General features: G+C 39.5%; 1 protein-coding gene across 1 annotated transcript in view; it reads right to left on the reverse strand.

Annotated features, from left to right (window-relative positions):
* Nucleotides 1–512: 512 nt before the first annotated feature.
* Nucleotides 513–23,860, reverse strand: part of PAXBP1 (PAX3 and PAX7 binding protein 1) — a 34,380-nt gene continuing 11,032 nt past the window's right edge. Inside the window, exons 8-18 of the mRNA XM_047098648.1 lie at nucleotides 20,187–20,310; nucleotides 16,817–16,916; nucleotides 16,614–16,729; nucleotides 14,349–14,548; nucleotides 13,131–13,275; nucleotides 12,314–12,435; nucleotides 11,444–11,520; nucleotides 10,891–10,957; nucleotides 6,397–6,543; nucleotides 4,269–4,423; nucleotides 513–1,692 (exon numbers count right to left, since the gene is read on the reverse strand). Of these exons, the coding sequence (XP_046954604.1) occupies nucleotides 1,575–1,692; nucleotides 4,269–4,423; nucleotides 6,397–6,543; nucleotides 10,891–10,957; nucleotides 11,444–11,520; nucleotides 12,314–12,435; nucleotides 13,131–13,275; nucleotides 14,349–14,548; nucleotides 16,614–16,729; nucleotides 16,817–16,916; nucleotides 20,187–20,310 (1,371 nt within the window). The 3' untranslated portion in view covers nucleotides 513–1,574. The remainder of the gene's footprint in view (nucleotides 1,693–4,268; nucleotides 4,424–6,396; nucleotides 6,544–10,890; nucleotides 10,958–11,443; nucleotides 11,521–12,313; nucleotides 12,436–13,130; nucleotides 13,276–14,348; nucleotides 14,549–16,613; nucleotides 16,730–16,816; nucleotides 16,917–20,186; nucleotides 20,311–23,860) is intronic.

Raw genomic sequence — 23,860 nt, forward strand, 5'->3', positions numbered from 1 at the left:
TGTACATGTTTGTATGTTTGATTCCATTGAAGTTCTCATTTCAATTCTACTTAGAATTAATGTTTTCTCATTTCAATTGTTTAGAAGGCCACTATTGTGGAACAGAATGAGTATGCAGGGATAAGTAATGTTCCTACAATAAAGATAAAACTGACAGGGGCGCCTGGGTGGCTCAGTCTGTTGGGCATCTGACTTTGGCTCAGGTCATGATCTCCCAGCTCGTGAGTTTGAGTGCCGCATTGGGCTCTGGGCTGACAGCTCAGAGCCTGGAGCCTGCTTCCGATTCTGTGTCTCCCTCTTTCTCTGCCCCTCTCCCACTCACGCTTTCTCTCAAAACTAAATAAGCTCTAAAAAAGTTAAAAAAAAAAAAAAAAAAAGATAAAACTGAAGTGCATGTTTTCTATTCTAATTATTTGACCTGACCAAGAGCACACATGCTAAGAGTCTCACCGTATCAGAGTCCTATGAAATGTTCTAACTAAAATTAGTCACCAGCAAAATACAACAAAGGATCTATTTAAAAATTAATTTAATGCTTGGCTAAAGCTTAATTACATATATAGTTATCAAACAATAGTCCTTAATTTCCAAAAAGTTCCTCTTGAAAATCACAGAATCAGAAAGCATAAACTTTAAAACAAGTTCTCTGAATATTTACAATGTGGTATAAACATTATAGAAGACCAAGGATCTTAAATTGCCTGGGTGTAGCTCGTCAGCAAGGCGTATTCTTTATTGCATATATAACTCACATATGTGGGATTTTAAATAAAATGACAGACTACGAAAATTCAAATGCATGTATTTTTGTAAGCTGGTCAGGGGGGTAGACTCATGAATGAGACAGGACACTCAGCCCAAAACCATGCAGTTAGGTTTGTGGGGCTGTTATTTCCCAAAGTTAAACTTCTGTGTGTTCTTTTCAAAAACCTATGTTGCATATATTATTCAGAGTTCATATTAAACCCTCATTAGACTGTAATGCTGATTCAAGGAAGAAAGTTTCCATTCACCCAATGACTAAGTCCACACTCCACTCTCAATTTTAAGGCAGCAAAGCTACAGTGATAGCAACTGCTAACCAAAAGGTGACGAACACTTAGTCACTTGCCAGCCCTTTTGTTGCAACAGGGTAGTAATTCCCTAAGACAACTTGCTACTGAGTAATAATCTGCTGTTAAAAGGCTTACTCTGTAGAAAAACACCACAAATTTCCAGTGTGAAAGTAACTCCACGATGGTATAAATATATATATGCATAATTACACAATTTACACTGCACACATCGTTTACAGAGAACAATTAACTGAGAGGTTAATTTGAATAACCATATAAAATATTTCTGTAAACAAAGTATGACAGGCAGTAAGGAAACATTAACAGGCTTCCTAGAAATAATGTGAATTCCTTCCATTCCAAAGAAATTGCATTTAAGGACATAGTCTTGAATATTAATAATGTTCTTTGTATTAAAACAAGAATCAATATTTTACAGTTTAAGAAACTTTACATATATACAACATTTATACACTGGGAATGGTATTAAAGCAAACAGGCTTTTTTAGTCTCACAGATCTATTTTCCTTCAATCAAAGACTTAAATTCTTTCACATTGTGGTCACTTGCAACAGACATAGCATGATCCAGAGCGCGAACACTTGCAAGGAGTTTTACTATCTGTTTTATGTTTTCCCTAAAAAAGAAAAAAAAAAAAATGCAGCAACATTTCATTAATTAGTACAAAAGCCTTCGAAGGAGAATTTGTTTTTGACTTTATGACCATTTTTGAGGTTTGCAATCCATTTTTTCAAGCACACATTTAAAAAAATTTTTTTTCAACGTTTTTTATTTATTTTTGGGACAGAGAGAGACAGAGCATGAACGGGGGAGGGGCAGAGAGAGGGGGAGACACAGAATCGGAAACAGGCTCCAGGCTCCGAGCCATCAGCCCAGAGCCCGACGCGGGGCTCGAACTCACGGACCGCGAGATCATGACCTGGCTGAAGTCGGACGCTTAACCGACTGCACCACCCAGGCGCCCCAAGCACACATTTTTAAAGAAGACAGAAATAAGCAAACTACGGCATATAAAAAAAATTGTCCATATAAAAGCAAAGCTTGTATAGTTTAAAGGACTAGCCCAGAGATCAAGGATCCACTTTCTAAAACAAAAACACCCCCAAATTTCACTCAGATCAATTCTATCATTCACAGCTAGAAAGGAAAGAAAGCGATCTGCTGCCAAACTACTTTCAGAGCCCTGCCGCCCTTTCCCGCCCAAACCAGGGTCCGAGCTCTTTCAGATCATATCTGCAACACAAATCATATTTGTGTCTTCATCCCCAATCCATCCACCAACCCAGCATAATCTCCACTCTATCAAAATTCACTAAGAGGGGCGCCTGGGTGGCGCAGTCGGTTAAGCGTCCGACTTCAGCCAGGTCACGATCTCGCGGTCCGTGAGTTCGAGCCCCGCGTCGGGCTCTGGGCTGATGGCTCAGAGCCTGGAGCCTGTTTCCGATTCTGTGTCTCCCCCTCTCTCTGCCCCTCCCCCGTTCATGCTCTGTCTCTCTCTGTCCCAAAAATAAATAAACGTTAAAAAAAAAAAAAAATTCACTAAGAAAGCAGTAAACTGGCTTCCTCTATCACCCCGGCCAGCAGTCATTCTGTGTAGCCCTCAAATTTTAGCATACATCTAAGTTACCTAGAGGGTTGCCGAAACCCAGATCCCCAGGCCCCCTACCCAGAATTCTGATTCAGTAGGTCTGGGGTGGGGCCTGAGAATTCGCATGTCTAACAAAGCTCCCAGGTGAGGCTGATGCTGCGATTCAGGAGCCACTTTCAGAATGACCACTTATTTGAACCAAGTGTGAGAAACAGCACACAATGTGACATTCGCTGTCTCTTTTCCTCTGCAAATTGTAGCAAGCACTCTTTAGGGAAGGATTATAATTTGTAAAACTTTGTAACCCACGTGGAACTTATTTTACGGTGTGTGGCACACAGCAAGTGCTTACAATAGCTGTTGAAGTTCTTTTCTGTAGAAAAATAAACACCGTTTGTTGACATTTAACTTCCTAACAAAAAAGACTATTTTTTAAAAATGTTTTTCTTTATTTTGAGAGAGAGAGGGAGAGAAAATGCACGTGTGCTCAGGGGAGGGGCAGAGAGAGAGAGAGGGAGAGCCCATGCAGGGCTCAATCTCAGGAACCCTGAGATCACGACCTGAGCCAAGATCAACAGTCAGACGCTTAACTGACTGAGCCAACCACCCAGGCGCCCCAAAACACTGTTAAGTATACACACATCAAAGTTTAAAAAGTGAATAGGACTTATCTAGCAAAAAAACACTGGGAAGAAATATTAGTGCCAAGAAATAACAACACCAAAGATGAAATTAAAATATAAATCAAAATCACCTGCTGAAAGAAGTTTACCACTAAAACCTTTACTGCCTACTTGGTTTTTTAATCTTATTGTAAGAGATAGCAAATTTTCTTTTAAGAAAATAAGGTTCTTTTCCATGGAAGGGAAATGAAGGAAGAGAAAAAACGTTTTGTTACAGGGGTATGACTAATGATATGTATTCTGAAAATGAAAACTGTGACATTTGGAAGAATTTATGAAACTTTAAAAAAAATTCTTTCAAATTTACTTGTTATTCTTACTTTTTATGCTAGAGATTTGTCCTAAAATTACACGAACATCCAAGACAAGGTCCCCAGAAAGGTATACAATGGTTCCTTTATTCACTCCTTCTTTGCAACCCCTGGCAAAAAATACGTACAAGCTGCTCCCCCAAAATCATGAGGGATGACCTTCAGTCTATGATATGGATACCAAAAAACTCAACACAGAACACAAATGTCCCCAAATTGGCATATCATCTTTAGTACACTTTAAGTTTCAGTGACTGGCTTTTTGAGGGTTTACGTCTATATAACGAACCCCCAGAGATTAAGATCCAGGACATTCCAACAGCCTGAAATCTCCCCAATTCTTCAAGGGAAGAGGCAGAGAAAATCTCCTTAGGGATGCTAGCTACTTAATGAAGTCTTTCTTAACACCTTCATAAATAACATACTGAAAAAAGCTTAGGTGAAACACAAAAATGAAAAATGATGTGTTTTTGGTAGGTTTGCCAATACAACATCAGTGTACACAATTTAAAGTAAAATACAAACGTGACTCTAAGACATTTTAATAATAAATGTGACAAAAACTAAAGACTCTAGGTCACCGTTTCATTCAACAATCGCAGAAAATTACCTTGCATTTCTTTTTTCCACATCAGAACATCCGATACTGTTTCTGTAGATTGTGTCTGCTAAGTGCACAAGGTATCGACAGAAGTTTTCTAACTGAGAGATAGTTCTTTCTCCTTTCAGATTCATGAACCACTGCTTGGGGAAACAATTGATTACCTATGAAGAAGAAAGATGTAAAATGAAACAGAACAAAATAAAGTGTCTAAAAGCTGATCCCAGACAACGGGTATAATGTACGTAAGTAGCAGGCAGGCTGTTGTACTACACACAGCTAATCACTTGACAGGGGATATCCTCTTAAACCCGACTTCCCACATTAGCTATCCAAATACACCTGAATGTATCTGTATTTTTAGCTTCAACAGATTGGTACTCAAAAAAGATAAATAACCTCCAGTATTTAATTAGGGACATAATACTGACAACACAATTGCTTGACCTTCCTGTCTTCCAGGAATCCCTAAATGAACTGAACTGTCCTTTTATCAGCAGCTTTTGATATAACAACACGTGTGGCATAAACATCATATTGTAAGCCTCCCCATCCGGAACGACTCGGTGAGCAGGCGTCCATGCTGGCCCAGAGGGGGGTCCAGACTGCATCATACCAGAGGCTGGGGGACTGGGGCAGCTTAGGGCAAGAGCCTAAGCAAGGTGAACAGGGCAGTGTCAGTACTAAACTCAAGCAAGGTGAGGCTGATCCCCATAGGGGAGAGGGTAGTGTACTAGCAGAATTCAGTCCAAGTGGGTAGAGAAGGCTCCCCACTAAGGAACCCAGGGATGCTTGGAAAAATGAGTGATTCCAGAGCTGGCACTAAGCAAGGAGAAGATGAGCCTGGAACAGCAAGTGCCAGAAAGCAAGAAAATGCTCCCTGAAAATGAGACGACATGCTATAAGGTCACAGAAGTCAACAAGGGGCTCTAATGAAGTCTGGGAAAGCTTCTGCCAAAAATGCAGAATTTGAATCCAATCATCAGAGAATATCAAACAAAGCCAAACTGAGGGTCACTCTGCAAAATAACTGGCACATCATCTTTAAAAGTGTCGAGGTTTTATAAAGGCCAAGGAAAAACAAGAACTCTTCCAGATTAAAGGAGACTAAGGAAGACATGATAATTAAATGCCAAGGATGATCTGGGAATTTCTTTTGCCGGTGATGTGATACTTTGGACATAACTGACAAAACCTGAAGGGTCTCAAAGATTAGGTGACAGTAACAGATAAAAGATGTTGACAGTGACACTGTAATTATGTATAAGAACATCCCTGTCTATAGGAAATGGACATAAAATTATTTGGGACAGGGGGCTATCATGTCACAAACTGACTGTGACATAGTTGAGGGAAAAAACTTTGTATTGTACTTTCAATTTTAACTTTTGAATTGTTTCAAAAAATATTTTTTAAAAAGATCCCATTGGAGGTACCCGGCTGGCTCAGTCAATAGAGCATGCAACTCTTGATCTTGGGGTGGTTAAGTCTGAGCCCCACATTCGCTGGGTGTAGAGATTACTTAAAAAAAATAAAATCTTTAGGGGCATGTGGGTGGCTCAGTCAGTTGAGCGTCCGACTTCGGCTCAGGTGTTGACCTCAGGGTTTGTAAGTTGGAGCCCCGCGTCAGGCTCACTGCTGTCAGTGTGAAGGGAGCTCCCTTTGGATCCTCTGTCCCCCTCCCCCACTGGTGCTCTCTCCCTCAAAAATAAAAACATTAAAAAAAATCTTGAAAAAATAAATAAATGAAATTGTGTAACCCCCACATATAAAGTAGAAAAAAATATTAAAATGATTTCTTAAACCAGAGAGCCCGTTTCTTTAATAACATTCAAAACAACATTCACCCAACCGTTAAAAATTAATTATCCTGAAATTACAACTTTCATTAACACCTACAAAAATGACATAATAGACGGAAAGAGGAATAAATACAAACATAACTATAGACATTTTTGTGTAAAAAATGTTAAGGGGGTTCAGAACTACTGGGAGGCAAACTGATTGTCAACATTACACCAAGTTCGATAATCAAAGGGGTTTTCTTAAAATTCTAAAATCTCTCTTCAAACAAAGGAAACTTAATTCATTCTCACTTATATGCTTTAAAAACTACAATGTGTGTCATTTAACTCACATTTTGGGCTTTTTTGATGCTGTCATCTCCATATTCTGAATTCTGAAAAGCCATGAGAATGTATCTATTTAATAAACCATCTATTGATAACTCCTGAAGAGTTTTATTCGAGAAAATGCCGTACCACTGAAGAAAATTCCCTAATAGCTAGAGAGAGAGAAAAAAAAAATTATTTTCCTCCAGATCGAAATATAACTGACACGTAACATTGCATAAGGTGTACAACATAACGATTTCACAGAAGTATATACTGTATTGTAAAATGATTACCACAGTAGTATCTTTCACCTAATTGTAAATTTTTTCCCATGTGATGAGAACTTAAAAAAAATTTTTTTTTAAAATGTGTATCTTTATTTTTGAGACAGAGCCTGAGCAGGGGAGAGGCAGAGAGAGGGGTAGACACAGAATCAGAAACAGACTCCAGGCTCCGAGCTGTCAGCACAGAGCCCGACACGGGGCTCGAACTCATCAACTGCGAGATCATGACCTGAGCTGAAGTCAGATGCTCAACTGACTGAGCCACCCAGGCACCCCACCCATGTGATGAGAACTTTTAAGATTTACTCCCTTAGCAACTTTCAAATATACAACACATTATTAACTGTAGTCACCATGTTGTACATTACATACACAGAATTATTTTATCTTACAATTGGAAGTCTGTACTTTTTGACCCCTTTCACCTAATCCCCCCAACCTGGACTCCTCACTTCGGCAATCACAAATCAGATCTCTGTTTCTGTAAGTCTGGATCTTTTTTTTTTTTTTACAAGAAGAGAAACTATTGAGAGGAGTTAAGCAACTACATTAAGTCAAAGAAACTAGAGTAAAACACATCTTATGAAATACAGTGGACCGTGTCTTGCCAAAGTACTAATAAACAGTTTTAAAGGGTCCAAATATTGCCCCGAATGACTGAAGATCTGAATTTTAAGCTTTAATTAAAATTAACGAATTCTAATGTAAATAGCCACATGGAGCTAGTGGCTACTGTACAGGACGGTGCAAAAACAGAACATCTTCCATCATAATAGAAAGTACTACTGGGCAAGTACCGACTCTTAAATGTCCTCCATTCAAAATCATGCTTAAGTGAGTCCTACAACCATCCTCAAAAAGGACAGAATGCATTATTATAAAATGGGAGTCCCCAGCCCATCCCACCATAAAAATTTCCAAGTTTCTCAATACTTCTCATCTCTGTAAATGTTAACGTTATCCAACCACCTGATCAGGCCAGGAGCTTGGATGTCATTATTCCCCTCTCCCTCAAGCTGTCTGACCTCACTTCCATCCGTTCTGCCCATTTCTCTCAATTCCTGTTGCTACCCCCCAATCTAAGCTGCCATAGTCTCTTTCTGGACCCTGCAGTTACTCAAGTGATTATGAGCATATGCTCTGGAGTAGTCTTTCTCAAGCAGGGTTCTGTGAGAGAACTAAAACCTACAGAAAATGATTTGAGTGACCCCTTACTTAATTTTCCCAAGGATGGTACATACCATTCTAGAATCATGGAAAAGAGAATTCATTATGCACAATGGAGGGCTCAGGGCTTTAGTGATTGTTTCATAGAACCCGGTTGAGAAGAGCTGCTCATCAGTCAGACTGGCCTGAGTTAGACCCCATTTCTACAGTGAACAAAGGAATGATCCTGGGCAGGTTATTCTGGGCCTAACTGTCCCATCAGTGGAGTGGAAACAATAGCTCACAGGCTGTTGTGAGGAATCGACAAGATAAACGATACAGGACGTAGCACAGTGCTCCGTACGTGGTACATTCACGATAAACTTTCATTAGTACTATTCTTCCCAGCTTTGACCATTAGCCACACAACAGCCAAAGCAACTTAAAAATGGCAATCTGTCCATGTCACTTCCCTGCTAAAAACCCTTCCACGACCCACACTAATTTCCAACAAAGGTACACAAGCAATTCAATGAGGAATGGACAACCTTAGCATTATTTATAATAGCCGAATCATGGAAGCAGCCCAAGTGTCCACCGATGGATGAGCGGATAAAGAAGATGTGTGTATACACGAGGGAGCATTATCCAGCCATAAAAAAGGATGAAATCTTGCCATTTGCAACAACACGGATGGAGCTAGAGAATATGATGCTAAGCAAAAGAAATCAGTCTGAGAAAGACAAATACCTATGATTTCACTCATAAATGGAATTGAAGAAACAAGCAAAGGGAAAACCAAAACAAAACAAAACAACTGAGAGACACAGACAAACCAAGAAACAGACTCAACTACAGAGAACAGAGTGATGGTTACCGGAGGGGAGGTGGAAGGGAGGGGATTAAGGAGTGCATGTATCATGGTGAGCACCGAGGAACATACAGAATTGCTGAACCACTATATTGCACACCTGAAACCAATATAATGCTGTATTTAATTATACTGGAATTAAAATAATTTTTTTTAATTTAAAAAAGAAAAAGCCTTTGAAAAGCCTTTTCAAACCAACAGTTCTAGAACAAACAAACTTCAATCCAGGCCCCACATCCTATATAAAAATTAACTCAAAATGGATCGGAGGCTTAAATGTAAACCCCGAAACTAAGAACGATCTAGATGAAAAGAATAGGAGAAAAACTTTGTAGTCCTGTGTTAGGTGAACATTTCTTAGATGTGACACCCAAAGCACAACCCACTCAGGAAACGGTCATAACCCGGACTTAATCAAAACAGAATTTCTGTACTTTGAAAAACTGCTAAGAGGGGCGCCTGGGTGGCGCAGTCGGTTAAGCGTCCGACTTCAGCCAGGTCACGATCTCGCGGTCCGTGAGTTCGAGCCCCGCGTCGGGCTCTGGGCTGATGGCTCAGAGCCTGGAGCCTGCTTCCGATTCTGTGTCTCCCTCTCTCTCTGCCCCTCCCCCGTTCATGCTCTGTCTCTCTCTGTCCCAAAAATAAATAAAAAAACATGGAAAAAAAAAATTTTTAAATAAAAAAAATAAATAAAAAAAAAATGAGCAAAAGATTTGAACAGAGGCTTCACCAGAGAACATACACAAATGGCAAATAAACACATGAAAATCTGCTCAACACCATCGGGCATTAGAGAAATACAAATTAAAACTATTAAAAGGACACCACTATACATCTTGTAGAATGACTTCAAAGAAAAACCACCCAAAACTGACATGGTCTGTGGCGGGAGTGAGGGGTAACTGGGTAACGTTAACGTATCGCTGATCTGAAAAAACTGCTTTGCCTAGGTATTTACCCAAGTGAAACATAAACTTACGTATCCAGAAAAAACCTGTATGCAAATGCTTACAGCTTTATTCATCATCACTCCAAACCAGAAATAATCCAGTATTCCTCAACTGGGGAATGGATTTAAAAAAATACAGTGGGGCTCCTGAGTGATTCAGTCAGTTAAGCATCCAATTCTTGGGTTTTGGTTCAGGTCACGATTGCACAGTTTGTGGGTTCGAGCCCTACATCGGGTTCTGCGCTGACAGTGCAGAGCCTGCTTAGGCCTCTCTCTCTCTCCCTCTCTGCCCCTCCCACACACACTCTCTCTCAAAACAGATTAATAAACTTAAAAAAAAAAAAAATACAGCAACTTGTGGCATATTCACCTTACAAAGGAGTACTACTTGGCAAAAAAAAAAGAAAGAATCTGCCAATAACACATGACAACACTGAGAAATTTCAAATGCACTGTTAAGTGAATGAAGCCAGACTCAAAAGTATTCCATAAAGATTCTATTCATAAGACACCCTTACAAAGACAACCAGAGGACAAGAAAAAGGAAGGGGTCGCCATGGTGCAGGGATGGTGTTAACTACAAAGGGGCATGGGAGATTTGGGGCGATGGTAGGAGTGTTACGCATCTTGATCTGGGTGGTGAATACATGTCCATATGTAAATGACAGTGCCTGTATCATCCGGACAGCTCATCTCCTCCCTAAGTCCAGCCCTCTTGGACTTTTCTCAGTTTTCCCAGTGTGTGCTGTCTCTCATCTCAGTGCCAACTCCTATAACCTAAATACCACTTCCTCAGAGTGGTGGTGGAGGATCTTCTGTGACTCACTAGTCAAGGTGCCTCTGGTCATATGCTCCCTTACTTCCTTGAATTTCTCCTTTCACGATTCATCACACCTGAGATAATGCTTATTTACCACCAACTGTGCTAGATAACAAAAGCTCCACGAGCCTCCACTTCTAGCACATTCAGTGCTATTTTTCCCAACTCAGAAAGTAACTGGTGTTCTCCTTGCTGAATAAATTAACTGTGGTTTAGCAAGGCAGTTTGCTGGCTGGCTTGGACCTTGCTTTCGAACTCAGAATGCATCTTCTCGTGTGGAAACATCAAACCCGAATAAACTTTTGGAACAAAACTAATTTAAAATGGAGTTTGGATATAGACATCGATCTAAGTCCATAGAATTACTTAATCAAATACCAAATTACTTTTCAAAGTATAGGAGTCAAACAAAATCTGAAGTCTTCTGGAGAGCCTAGAGGCACATACCTTAACTGAAGACCAAAACTGTCGTTGAAAAAACAAATAAGGCCCAGAATTTTTATTTTCCAAGACACTATGAAAAAAGAAACATGAGCAAACACATCGTAAGCGCTGATTCCTAGAAAAGATTTCTACAAGTAAAACAGGTGAAGAAAAGAATTAACTTTTCAAATTTCCAACTAACTATTCCAGAAGATAGGTTTAAAAGAAAATGGAAATATATTTTGAGGCAGAAAGGGAGAACAAAAAGCATTACTTGCTTTATTCTGCTTAAGGGAACAATTTCTCCACTGAGCTAGTGTCTTTGGGCTACAGGCTTACACCAAATAGGTAAAGTTTATATTTCAAGCTACCTTTAGTTTTTCTAGAATTTAAGAAACCTTCTCTGAAGATAATGGAGAAGATCATCTTTTTAAAACTTTTTTGTTTTTAAAGTAGGCTCCCTGCCCAACGTGGGGCTTAAACTGAGGACCCTGAGATTAAGAGTCACACACTCTAGTCACTAGCCAGCCAGGCACCCCCAATATTATCATCACCCTTAATGTTAAGAGTTACTTACTTTTTGGGATATAAGGGCATGAATACATCATCATCTAAAGTTCTCCTCATTCTTAGTAAAAGTGCTTTTAGGTACACCTAAAGAATTAAAGGCAGATCACACATTTTAAGAAGGGTTATGATAAAAGTTAAATTTTAGGAAATAAAAACAAGCCGTATTCTAAATCATATGATCAAGTATTCAATTTCGAGTAAACCGTCTTCTCCAATTTTCTCCCTTCTCACTGCAAGCGTTAAGGTCTTTAATACTCCCTACTCCTCATTTATCCCTCAACTACCAAGCAACGACGCCACTCAGAAATCTACAAACCCTTCAAGTCTACCATATTACTAAGATTTAAGATCAGACACGTAATCTGGTTCTTCTCAAAATGAAGTCAGTGAAAACAAGATAAAGAGCACCTTTTCCGTGTCTAAACAGCACCTAAGAATGTCCAGAGGGATGGCAGCAATCTGAAGTTCGGAAACTAGTTATATAAACTACTATAAAACCTTGTGGTTTTATACGCTGCTCTATGTTTTAGCATTTTAATCATCAACTGTTACCCATCCTAATAGTTTTACATTTTTCTTTCTCCATAAAAATGCAGTTTTTTTGATTAGTGGGGGGTGGGGCAGTGAGGAGCAGCAGAGAAGAGCACAGGTGGGAAGCTACCTGGACTAATGACATCACCTTGCCAGAGGGATTTAAAAGCTACAAACTGTCATCTCAAATTTTGTACACTTCAGGCCATAAAGGACCAGATGGCCTGAGGGAATCAGATTTTCTGGCAAGGCTTAGAACATAACCACTCACTCCCTCAGCTCTTGCTCATTTTGGAAAGGAGAGGGGAGAAAAAAACCTTCCACTGATAATAAAGAATTAAATTACCTGTGTATTTTTGTTTTCTGCATTCACTACCGAAGGATATCCGTTTATTAATTTTAATGTAATCCCAACCATTCTTGAAGTCTGTGTTGTAGAAAAAGGGTCCCACATATTTTCAGCTATTACTATTAAGAGAAAAGTAAGGTGTTGAGATACAGAAGTAGATTGCAGCCGACTTAAATCTGCTGTCAAGCAGTCTTCAACTTATAAACGCCAACCCTGATTTATTTTTTCTCTCTCTAGAGTATAATAAGCCCCAGTCTTCTTTGTCCTCTTAACTGTGGGAACCCTGAAGATTAAATGGCACATGTGGGGAGGGCATAGATTCATTCTATTTTCTGCTGCTCGGTAATAATAAAGGGGAGGACTTCTAAATCCTAGATGTCCCGGCATCAAGAATTCCTAACCAAACTTGAATCTTATTTTTAGTATTTCAAATAGGTTCCCATACCAATGATTCCTAATCTTTTTTTGAGAAACTGATAGAAGTAATGAAGTTGCTCCCAGGAAAATGCATACCCATTCCCTGCCCTCAAACTGTGTATTCAGGTTTGCTTCATTTTGCTTCTCTAAAATTCATCTATGAATCCATTACTGCCTCCAATGCCAGGCCTACCCCAAAGGGGTCTTCAACTACTCGGTTAAGAGACATCCACCCTTTAGCCTTCTCTGGGCCAGGTGGGTGTAATTATTTGTAATTGTTTATCATTTGTAATTATTTGTAATTATTACTTCTATGAGGAAACACACTCTGGTTAAAATTCTTCAAAACAGATTTGAAAACCCAATGTGTTTAAATGTTCAATTGAGATATCCCTACCTGTTAGTTTAGGAAGAATCACCTTTTCCACAATTGTAGGCAACAGTGCAACATCTACATCATCTTTCTCTTGCTCTCGTTCTTCACAACCATAAAACAGCAAAGATTCAAACCACAGCATGTTTTCAAAGTCACGACATTTTGCCTAGAAAAAAACAATATTAAAAAGCTAAACCCTTAAAATAGTTGCTCTTTCTGCTTCTAGCCATGGTAAGAACAAGAGGAACAGGATTTAAGCTTCAGTCATCAACAACTAAAAACTGAACAAAATCTATGAAACATCTATTTTCAGACACTGGACCACAGGCAGTACAGGACCATGACCCCTGAAAACAGAATCAAATGAGTGAGCCCCTGGTGGGGGGTGCAGAGCAGTCTTGCTCAGTTGCGGAGGCAAGAACGACAGTTCAGGGAGGCGGAGGTGGCCAGAAGCTATGGGGTGGAGGAGGGAGCTACCCAGAAAAGAACACCAGAGCGCACACAAGTCCCCTTGAGCCTTTGCTGTATACCAAGGCACACGTGCACAGGGTGAAACTCCACAAGGTCCGGCGAAGAGCGACCGGGAGCTGGCAGCTGAATGGTTGGTTCCCAGAGCTCACAGTTTTTTCAGTTTCCAGGGTGTCAACCTCAGCCCTCTTTTCCCTACAGTTGACACATTCAACCCAGTCAATCTCATTCATGCCATGCCTCCGTCCCCATGCTGGGAACTTCCAAAACTCTTTCTTAAACAGGACCACTGAACACATATAGGCACTTCTCGTCTCCTCCCTTATGTACATCCCAGGCCAACAGGTCCTACTGATTCCACCTCCTAAATGTATCGGTTTGTCTTATCCTCCCAATTTTCCATTACCACCCAACTTAGTTCAGGTCATTTCACACCCTCCTCACTAATCTTTCCCATGAGGTTCTAAGTTTTTCTAGGATCAAAGGACCAAATTCTTAGTGTTCATTCACGTTCACATCCCAGTATCACTACATGCAACTTTAGTTGACCAAGAAAAGCACTGTATATAACTTGAAAGTAATAAACAGCTCTCTTGAGAAGGAATGGAGATAAAAAACCATGACTCTACACCCAGCTGAATTTGTATTATAGCCCTGTGCCCTATCTCCCCTGAAAAGTATTTTGCTCCAACTTACATCTCTATCTTTTGAGATTAAAATTACCCAGGCATGGTGTTATATTGTTTTCTAACAGTGACACAAGCCACTCACCTCAAGAGGAGTCCAAGTGAGAAGCTGCAGCCGTATGAGGGGGTTGAACAGCTTTGGCAAACAAAGGCCGATATAAGCATCCTTATAGGACAGATAGTATTTTGAACGCCATGCTTCAAATTGGGATTTAATGCAGTCGATTGAATAGAAACTTTCAAGTACGTCTTCAAAAACCTTGCTGGACTCTTTCGAAATGCGATCTAAAGACAACAATAACAACAAACATAAACACCAGAGAGAGCCATAACTTACAATGTGGTAGGAAACTCAGAGTTCAGTATTTTCCACATTTTCTTTGTAGCCTGAGTATCTGTCAGGCTCATTAACAGAGGAATCATTATTAATTGCAATTTAACAGAAGGGAGGAACGCAAGTTTAGGTTTTCAAATGTCTGTTCTGCAAACCAGAGTGCAGGCAGTCTTAGCTTCGCAGTTCCCAGATGTACCATTTCCTGTTCCTAGAGTTTAGTTAAATACCACCAGTCCCCCAACAAGTCAGTCCCCATTTCAGTTACTACAGTAGATTAACCGTGAGTAACTGCGTGAAGTGCAAACTTTGCTCCAAGCTCTTCAGTCCACAATCACCGTATAAATATCAGAAGTGCATCACAATCAGTGAACGATCATTTTCACTTCTTTCAAGGTCTGTGGGTGACTGTGAGAACGGACATGGACAAGTATCAAAATGGATGCTAGATCTTTAGGTGGAAAGTGATTTGATGCTGCTGAAGACTTGGGAAAGGGGAATCTTTTAATGGTGAGACCGAACTGTGACAACCTAATTCTCAAGATGGATCTTAACATCACTAATAGCCGGACAATCTAACATCTGTCATCTCATATTCTGCAATACGCAGCAGCATCCTGTATGAAGTATTCTTGCCAAAACAAAAGCTTAACCTGAATCTAATCAAGTCTTCAGACCTAAGTGCCAGTTTACATAGAAATTCGGTGAATCGAAAAACAAATTAATCCATGAGGAAACAAAATGTCGGAAATTCTGCAAGGTAAGTGACCTGGTCTCTTCAAAAACTTAATGTCTTAGGGGCGCCTGGGTGGCGCAGTCGGTTAAGCGTCCGACTTCAGCCAGGTCACGATCTCGCGGTCCGTGAGTTCGAGCCCCGCGTCGGGCTCTGGGCCGATGGCTCGGAGCCTGGAGCCTGTTTCCGATTCTGTGTCTCCCTCTCTCTCTGCCCCTCCCCCGTTCATGCTCTGTCTCTCTCTGTCCCAAAAATAAATAAACGTTGAAAAAAAAAAAAATTTAAAAAAAAAAAAACTTAATGTCTTAAACAAACAAATAACAGGGGAGTGTATATGTGTAAGGTACTCATGGACATTCATTAATCCTAGGGAAAAAAATGGAACAACCAAATGCAGGGCATGAAATCTCGCGTGGATCCCAGTTTGGAAAAGACACAACCACCCACAAAAACAGTCCCAACAGTTTTATTTCGGGGGAGCTGTTGCTAAATAAACACAATATTAAGAATTTTCAGTTAAACATGCTAAAGTGTTGAAAGGAAAGTATCATGATGTGTAGGCTATTTTCAAATGGTTCAGCAATACACACACACACACACACACACACACACACACACACACACACACACAAAGAATTAAGGCCAACTTGGTTTGGTAAGAATTGTTGAATCCGGGTGATACGCACACGGGATCACTGTGCTATTCTTTCCAGTTTCTCTATGTTTAAACATATTCACTATAAAAAGGTGGGAGAAAAAGAAGCTTCTCTAACTAAATTCCAAATGGCCTGCAGCCAACATAATTCCAAATAACCACAACCAATGGCAGGAAAGGAAGATTCTTCTAGAAATGCCTGGCACATAACAGTACTAACCACTCCCTTTCGGTTGAAATTATTTGGGACTCCCCAAATCAGGAGTTTCTTTCAGGGCTGAGTGTCCTACTGCCCAGCTCTGCCTCTCCAGGACAGGCTGCATTAGGGCTATCCTAGGATCTGACTTTTTTTTTTTTTTTTTTTGGTCACTTAAAATTCTACAATTCTGGAGAGTAATATCGTTTTATTATGCAAGTACTAAATAAACTCCAAGACAAGGTGTCACCACTAATTTTGAGAATTCATCACGATATTCAGTTAATAAAAACGGGTGCCTATTTTTACAATTAAGAAAAAAGCGGCTGATTCTAACGCAGAGGCCACAAAACTTCAAATCATCTCGTGGTAAAAACCACACCTAAGTAGAAACCAAACTGGCAATAAAACGTCATTTCCAAATAAATGTCTAACCTTTTTCCAGATTGAAGTTTGTAATATCTGTGGAAGTTTCTTCATCATCACTGGAAAGGCCTTCGAGGTGATCTGCCATCTTACCGGTCTGCTCTCTGGCTTGTCTACGACGAGTCCTAAATAACAAACAGCAAGTTCCCAAACCACACACAAGAGACTCCTCCCTTTGCAAATGAACCAACAGCAAGCATTCTGAGAGTTACCTCCTGGCCTCCCGTTCTGCAATCCTACGTTTTGCATGCTCTTGATACAGTGCCCGATCTCGCCCGAAGGAATCGAGATTTGGTGCCATCAGAGCTTTATCTGTAAAACAACAACAGTGAAAATTAAAAGCCTTCCTTCAGCAATCTTGAGGAAAGAGTTTGCACAGAATAAGCCATAATGATAGACTGTTTGCTAATCTCAACAGCAGGCTTCCGCAGTAACTGGTAAACCAGACAGTTTTCTAGTTTAGAGCAAATCTCAGTATTATTCTGTGTTCCCATGAAAAGGAGTAGAAAAAATAAACAGAGAGTTCAACAACCCTATGTAAATACGACTGGGTTTAATCACTATTTTTGTATCTAAGTAACAGAACTAGTTGACGCTATCATGATGACCAAATAAATTAAAAACCAAAATTACCTGTGCAAAGAGAAAATTATAGATTACTTTTCTAAGGAAGGAATTAAGCATCACATGTCTAATGATATGACAGAAAAGAAATCCTGGGTAGGAAGGATGAGAAAACAGCTTTGTTTCAGGAGTTTGAGAATTTATTCTATTTATTCTAATTCTGCTGTGTACACATTCTCTACTACAATTTTTAGAACAAGGGCAGGATCAACATGGTAGACTGAAAACCGCATCTGAACAAGACTAACATACTTTCTCGAACACTCTTTCAAAGCAGAATTATTCCTTTTTTTGCCTATTTTCTGTCTCTTTTTTTAACTTTCTAGGGCAATATTCTAGTTTAGCTTCCACCCTTCCAGTTTAAATTTATTGATTTCAGTTACCATATTTTTAATTCCTAAGAGATGGTTCTTACAATATTCCCATCTCTAGGGCACTTCCTACTATCTCTCGAAGGATATCCATTATATTTTAAATTTTCTTCTGATACCTGCATTGTTTTTGTTTCCTTGGTCCCTTTGGTTCTATTGCTTGTGTTACTCTCTCTGTTGATCCTTAACTACCTGATGTGAAAGGAGACTGGAAGTTCTGTGGACAAAGGTGGGAGGTACCTCACAGAGGCATCTCCATCTGAACACCGGGGAGAAAGTCAACTTTCTTGTTGGAGGCTCCCAGATGTTAAGTGTCTCTTTCTCTGGACCCATTCTCTTACTCCAGTGAACAGTCCTCTAATCTTCTGCCTGGGGTAGAAGGAGGAGTGGGGGAAACATCTATCTGCAATAGTTCCCTCAATTCTACGTTTGTTTTACGAAGATACTCTGTAAAACACGGATGGTAACAGAAGCAGACAAGCTAAGGGATAAGATGCGGGGAAAGTCATACATCAAATAAAAGACATCAATTTAAGGCTTTTGAATTTGTTTTCCCCTGATATCAGAGATGTGCCGCCAACAGCAGCAAAAGAAAACACAAACCCCCAAGTTAGCCCTCTGCTTCAGTGTATCCTATCTTAGACCCTACTCTTTTTAAAAGTTGACTTTCTGGGTTACTCATTCATATTTCAAAATAGCTCTGATATTAGGAAGTATGTTCCAGAGTTCAGCAATTGTTAAGAAAGATGAACACGATAAACAAGAAAAGATGCCCCTGTTCTACCTCAATCGTGAATTCACACACCAAAGGGGAATAGCTAAAGTCCCAAACTACAGAAATGATTCCTGTCTCTCTTCAAGAGGTCTCCTTCATTAAAGAAATACCGTCAAGAATATTCACCACTATAACAAATATTTAAAATGTCTCTACATTTGTAGATCGTATAGGACACTAAAGGAGATATGAGAGTAGATGACTCAAGTGATAGCCTCCTTCACTTTTCTAAGAACTATATGCCGTGACTGTGGTTAAGTGTCCACAAATCTCAACAGATGAATTGCAGGGATTTTTGTTTTAGCGTCCTATGTAATTTTCCTCAAACCTTTGACAATTAATGAATACTTGCCTCTAAGGTAGTATTTTTCGCTTTCTCATTACTTTTCAATTTCTTCCCGACTCTCAATCTAATCAACATACATCATTTAATCTTTACTTCTCGTTCTATGTAAGTAAATAGCTCCAAGTTACAAAGAACAGATTATAGGGAGGAAAAGGTATCTGATAAAATGCACAGCTCATACAAACCATTTAACTTAAAAAGGGAATTACTTCCCTTCATAGGTCTAATGGTTACCTGTAATCTGCCCCAGAAATCTGGTTCTGTCTGGATCAAAAGTGATCTGGAAGGGCTGCATTAGTCATCTAGGTGCCCGATATGGCAATAATCCAATTTAAGTTTGTGTGGCAAAAATAGAAAGGTCAAAGCTCTGAGGGCCGTAACACCACCTCTCTCCAGTGCTCTAAAACCCATTCCGCACACAAGATGTTTTCTCAGGGATCCAACATCTAATTTAGAGGACCCCCTGTATGACGAGGTATTGTTTTCAGAAAGAACGACACTAGGGCCCTTCGCACTTGCATCACCTGGAGTGGTTGTTCAACATGAGGATACGGTCACCATCCAAGACCTAGCAAAAACTTCTGGGGATAGGACCAAGAAACCTGCATTCTAAATTAATACCCCGGGTAATTCTGATTCACACTTCCGTTCAGAACTGCTGGCGTAGGGAACAAAGAGATGATAAAAAGAAGCTACAAGAAATCCATGCTAGGACAATTCCTCTTAGAGTACCCAAGAATATGGAGCACAATGGAAATATGGAATTAAAAGCTTTAACACATCTGGTTAAAGAACCTCAGCTAAGCTATTTAATAAGAGCTTTCTGATTAATTTTGGTTTTTCATAACACATATTATAATGAAAGGAATATAAATTGAATTTCTAAACTTTTACATTAAAATTTCAAAAACTGTAGCCATCAAATGACTTACTAAAAAACCCACTATAAGAGGCAAGCTAGAGAATAAAAAATTTTGCTTTTCTCTGAGGCATGAAGTACAAAAATCCCCTAATCTTGGAGTGGTATTATCTGTTATGTAATTAGAACCCCTTCTCTCCTCTTCAGAATCTCCCAGTCCCTGAACCCAGAATCTTTCCAACAGCATTTGTATCAGTGTTGTGACCAGGATGAAATGGGGGAAAGATCAATTAGAGCCAAATGATAGTTGTTTTAAGATAAAATACTGATGTCTTCTCTATACTCTAAAGAATGAAAAAATAGGTTCAAAGAAGAGTAAGATTGATAGAATATCAGTGCATGTTTTTGAGCTCCTTTGTGAAGCTGTATTTTCTTAAACACAATCCAAGTACATGCTGTTAAGTTTTAGAACTACCTGACCAAGAGTAAGGAAATGTGTTTTAAAAAAAAAAAAAAAAAAGCTAATAAGCTCTCTAATTTTCAATTAGGCTGCACTAGGTAAACAAGGTTGTTTAATGAATAATAAAAACCTTCAAGATGGACTGACTTGAATGGCTTGAAAACTCCGAAGATTCATCTTTAATATCATCTTGTCGTCTTTGGACAAGGCGGGAAGCTCGCTGTTTGTACAGCTGATGTATTGCTGATTCAAGTTCATTAATCAGTGGCACCTGTAAAAATACAACACACTCCGTAACACCAAACTCTTCAGTTGCTTACTTATCTGAGGGTTCCATTCTATTTCCGGATTTCTGAAAAAGTACCCTCTATGGACAGAATAATCATGAACTCCCAATGGGACACAAATAGCAATTCAGTATTACGAAGTTTAGGAACCGTCTCTTCTTTTAATCCATACATAGGGCTACAATGTCCGGTGCCTAGTTATTGGAGTAAAAGTTTGGTTAGGAAACTTAACGCTGCAGTATTAGTAAAGAGAGCAAGTAAAGAAATGTCAAAATCGTAGTGCTTTTCTTTCAGAATAAAGTGCTTGCAAGTCTTTTAAAGTCCATTTTTGATTTTCAGCAGCATCATCTACCTCAGAAGTTTTGTAGCTTAAAATAAACCATTATCGCTATGCAATACTGAAAAAACGCCAGGGCTCCACGAGCAGGTAAGAGCGGGGGTCTGCGCACTGCCCAATTCTGGACGCTTAAACTGCTCCGCCACTCATGTGCGCCAAGTACCTTACGGTAATGTCACAACACATCGCAGCCTGACGACACACGTTCTTAAATGCGAACTGCATCCATTTACGTTAGTAAGGCAAATAAAACTTCTAGCCTTCACTAACCTAAAGTCAGTATCTCAAAGTCAGAAAGCTCTTCCTATTAAATGTATTTTCCCATACTTTGTCATAAAATAATAAAATTCCTCACATGAATTATCAGTTTACAAAGTCCATGAATTTTTCCAGGTTCATATCCACAGCTAAGCATTCACTTGGTTCACACATAGTACAAAAAACTTACGGGATGAAACCTAACTTAAAAAAAACAAACAAAACTTTCTCTTTATCAATATCTTACATTATAACCAAACGCTATGAAACTTTCACAAAACACTAATGACCACTACACATACCTGAGGAAACCAGAAATTCTAGTTTCCTGACGGTTAGTGCAAATGGAAAACACATTATTTAGAGTTTGGGAACACTGGCACCAAGTGTGACAGCAGCTTCCTGAACTGAACAGACTGCAAATGGAAAATAAAAAAAAAAGGCAGGTGGAATTCAAAGATGTCTGTAATAAAAGCACTTTTATACACTGGCATGATTCCATTGCAAAAGCAGCAAATGCTCCCATAAAGATCAAACCGATGGAGTTATTTTAATCTCAAATAGGCCACACCACGGACAACAAGGTCCCCAGATCTGCACCGATTATCTTAGACAACTGAGCCCGCGGACTCGATCTTTAAAATTTACGAGGAGTAATTTTTTTAAGGCAGTCAGTGCTGCATTCCTGTGACTTACACTTCCCACCCCCTTACGTCTTCACCCCACACAGGACAGAAGACACAGGTGCCTGTGCACCTAAGGTGTGCGCTTTGTGTCCCGGAGACTGTCGCCACTCCCGTAGCGTGACAGCGACACACCCCAGGTGGCATCCGACAGCATTTAATTATTCAATTTATAGTTAAAATTCCGATAATGCAATTTTTCTGTTTAGGTCATGAAAGTGCTTTTCAACAAAGCCGAGAAAATTCTGAGAATAAAAACTTCAAGACGCGTTTTCAGCTCTTTCAGGTTTCTTAACGACATCGATTTGTCTCAAGAGTATGCACCATGACAATTTCTTTACCCTCTCCAAACTCAAAACTGTTCTTGACTATTATGATTTCAAGACCAAATTTAAGGCGAAGAACACAAGGAAGGGGACTACAGGGAAACAAAACGATGGAAAGTTAAAATGATTTTCAAATAATTAAAAAAACCTAAGTTCAAACTACTTAAACTTTTAGAACGAAACAGAAAAAAACCAAACCGATGTTTATCTTTCTATGGCCTTACCCTGAAACAAACTTTTATAGTATAACTAAAATGAAATTCAAATGTGTCTACTTATTCCTAAACATTTCCAAGGTGACAATTTATGACATTAACTCAGCAGCAACCTCTTAATAAAACTCCACGCATATGAAAATGTCAAAATGAAATAAAATACTCATCCTGCAAAGAAAGGATCATCTGCCTCTGTTTTAATGAAAATGTAGTCACTACAGGGGCACCTGGGTGTCTCAGTCGGTAAAGTGTCCGACTTCGGCTCAGGTCATGATCTCACAGTTCATGGGTTCGAGCCCTGCAGCAGGCTCTGGGCTGACAGCTCAGAGCCTGGAGCCTGCTTTGGATTCCGTGTCTCCCTCTCTTTCTGTCCCTCCCCCGCTCATACAAGACTTAAGTAACATACAAGACTTAAGATCTTCTCCAAAAACATTGATCTAAGTGACTCTGTGACACCATACAAGCACACTCTGAAGTCGACTTCTCTAGGAACATAGTGATTGAAATCAATCAATAAAGTCTCCTGCTAACCATTTTTAAAATAGTAAGCGATTGAAAACTGTATGAACTAGACGTCCTAGTAGTCTCTTTAATGCAAAAATGGGATCATCTAGTTTACCATATTACCGTCAACTTTTCGGAGTTAAGTCTACAGTTACAAGTATGTAAGTTTACTTAAGTAAATTAAATTCTACGGCAAAGGTTCCAATACTTCAAGAACAAACTCCACAGGGACAAGCGTCACTTACAAAGTATGGTGCGTAAGCGTCACTTACAAAGACAATGACCCTTCTTCTAGTCACAGAGGGTTATGACAGCAGCTTCCATTATGCCCGCTGGGCTCAAAAGGCCTTTATCAGTGGGAAGGACACAACCGCCAGCTGACACCTGAGTCCACTTCCTGCCTTGACTCTAGCCCCCTGCAGCGTCAAACCTGTTTCTTTCCCACCCTCGTACTTGTCGCCCTAAGCCAGTGATCTGCCACAAGGGATATCATAGCTCAGACTATAGCTGCTTCTTCAGAAATCAGGTGGTAAGACAAGAACATGACAAATCCTACAGACAAGGCTTGGTGAAGGCTCTTGGGCTGCATCTGACCACAGACTGGCTACAACCCTTAAGATCCATTAGGAAGACAGTCTAGAGCCGTTCTCTGGTGACCTTTGGCTTTCATAGATTGAGGTCATCAACAGAGACAATAAAAACTTAAGATACTCCTTTAAACGTACTATGCTTACGGATTCTATGCTAAACCACACAGCTAAGAAAAAGGGAAAAGTGTGCCCTCTAATCCTGCATCACTTGAAAGCTGAGACACAGGATATTCAAAGACTGTATTTTATTTTTTCAAAGATAAAGTCACAAAGTCTACAAATACTTATAAACCAATGCATCACGTATATTTATCTTAAAAAAAGAAAAGTCAACTAAGAGTTCGTTTGAGAAGGGGATCCTGTGTGCAGTGAATTTTAAAAATGCAAATAAATGGTATACTAAAATGCAAAAAACTATGCCAAGTGACTGGCATACTAAAAAAAAAAAAAAAAAAAAAAGAACTTGGAAGAAATGAGATCTTCAAAGAAATTATGACCAATGAATGGTTTCTGAAATCGATGAAGCACAGGCTTATTTAGATGAAAAGTATCAGCAGCCATGGTGACCAACTTTTAGAGTTAAAAAAAAAAAACTAATAAAATTTTGTAACTTTATACACA

This window comes from Lynx rufus, unplaced genomic scaffold (genome assembly GCF_022079265.1).
Source record: "Lynx rufus isolate CCGP_SWC_20201006 ecotype Redwood Valley unplaced genomic scaffold, mLynRuf1.p SCAF_5, whole genome shotgun sequence".
NCBI lineage: Eukaryota > Metazoa > Chordata > Mammalia > Carnivora > Felidae > Lynx > Lynx rufus.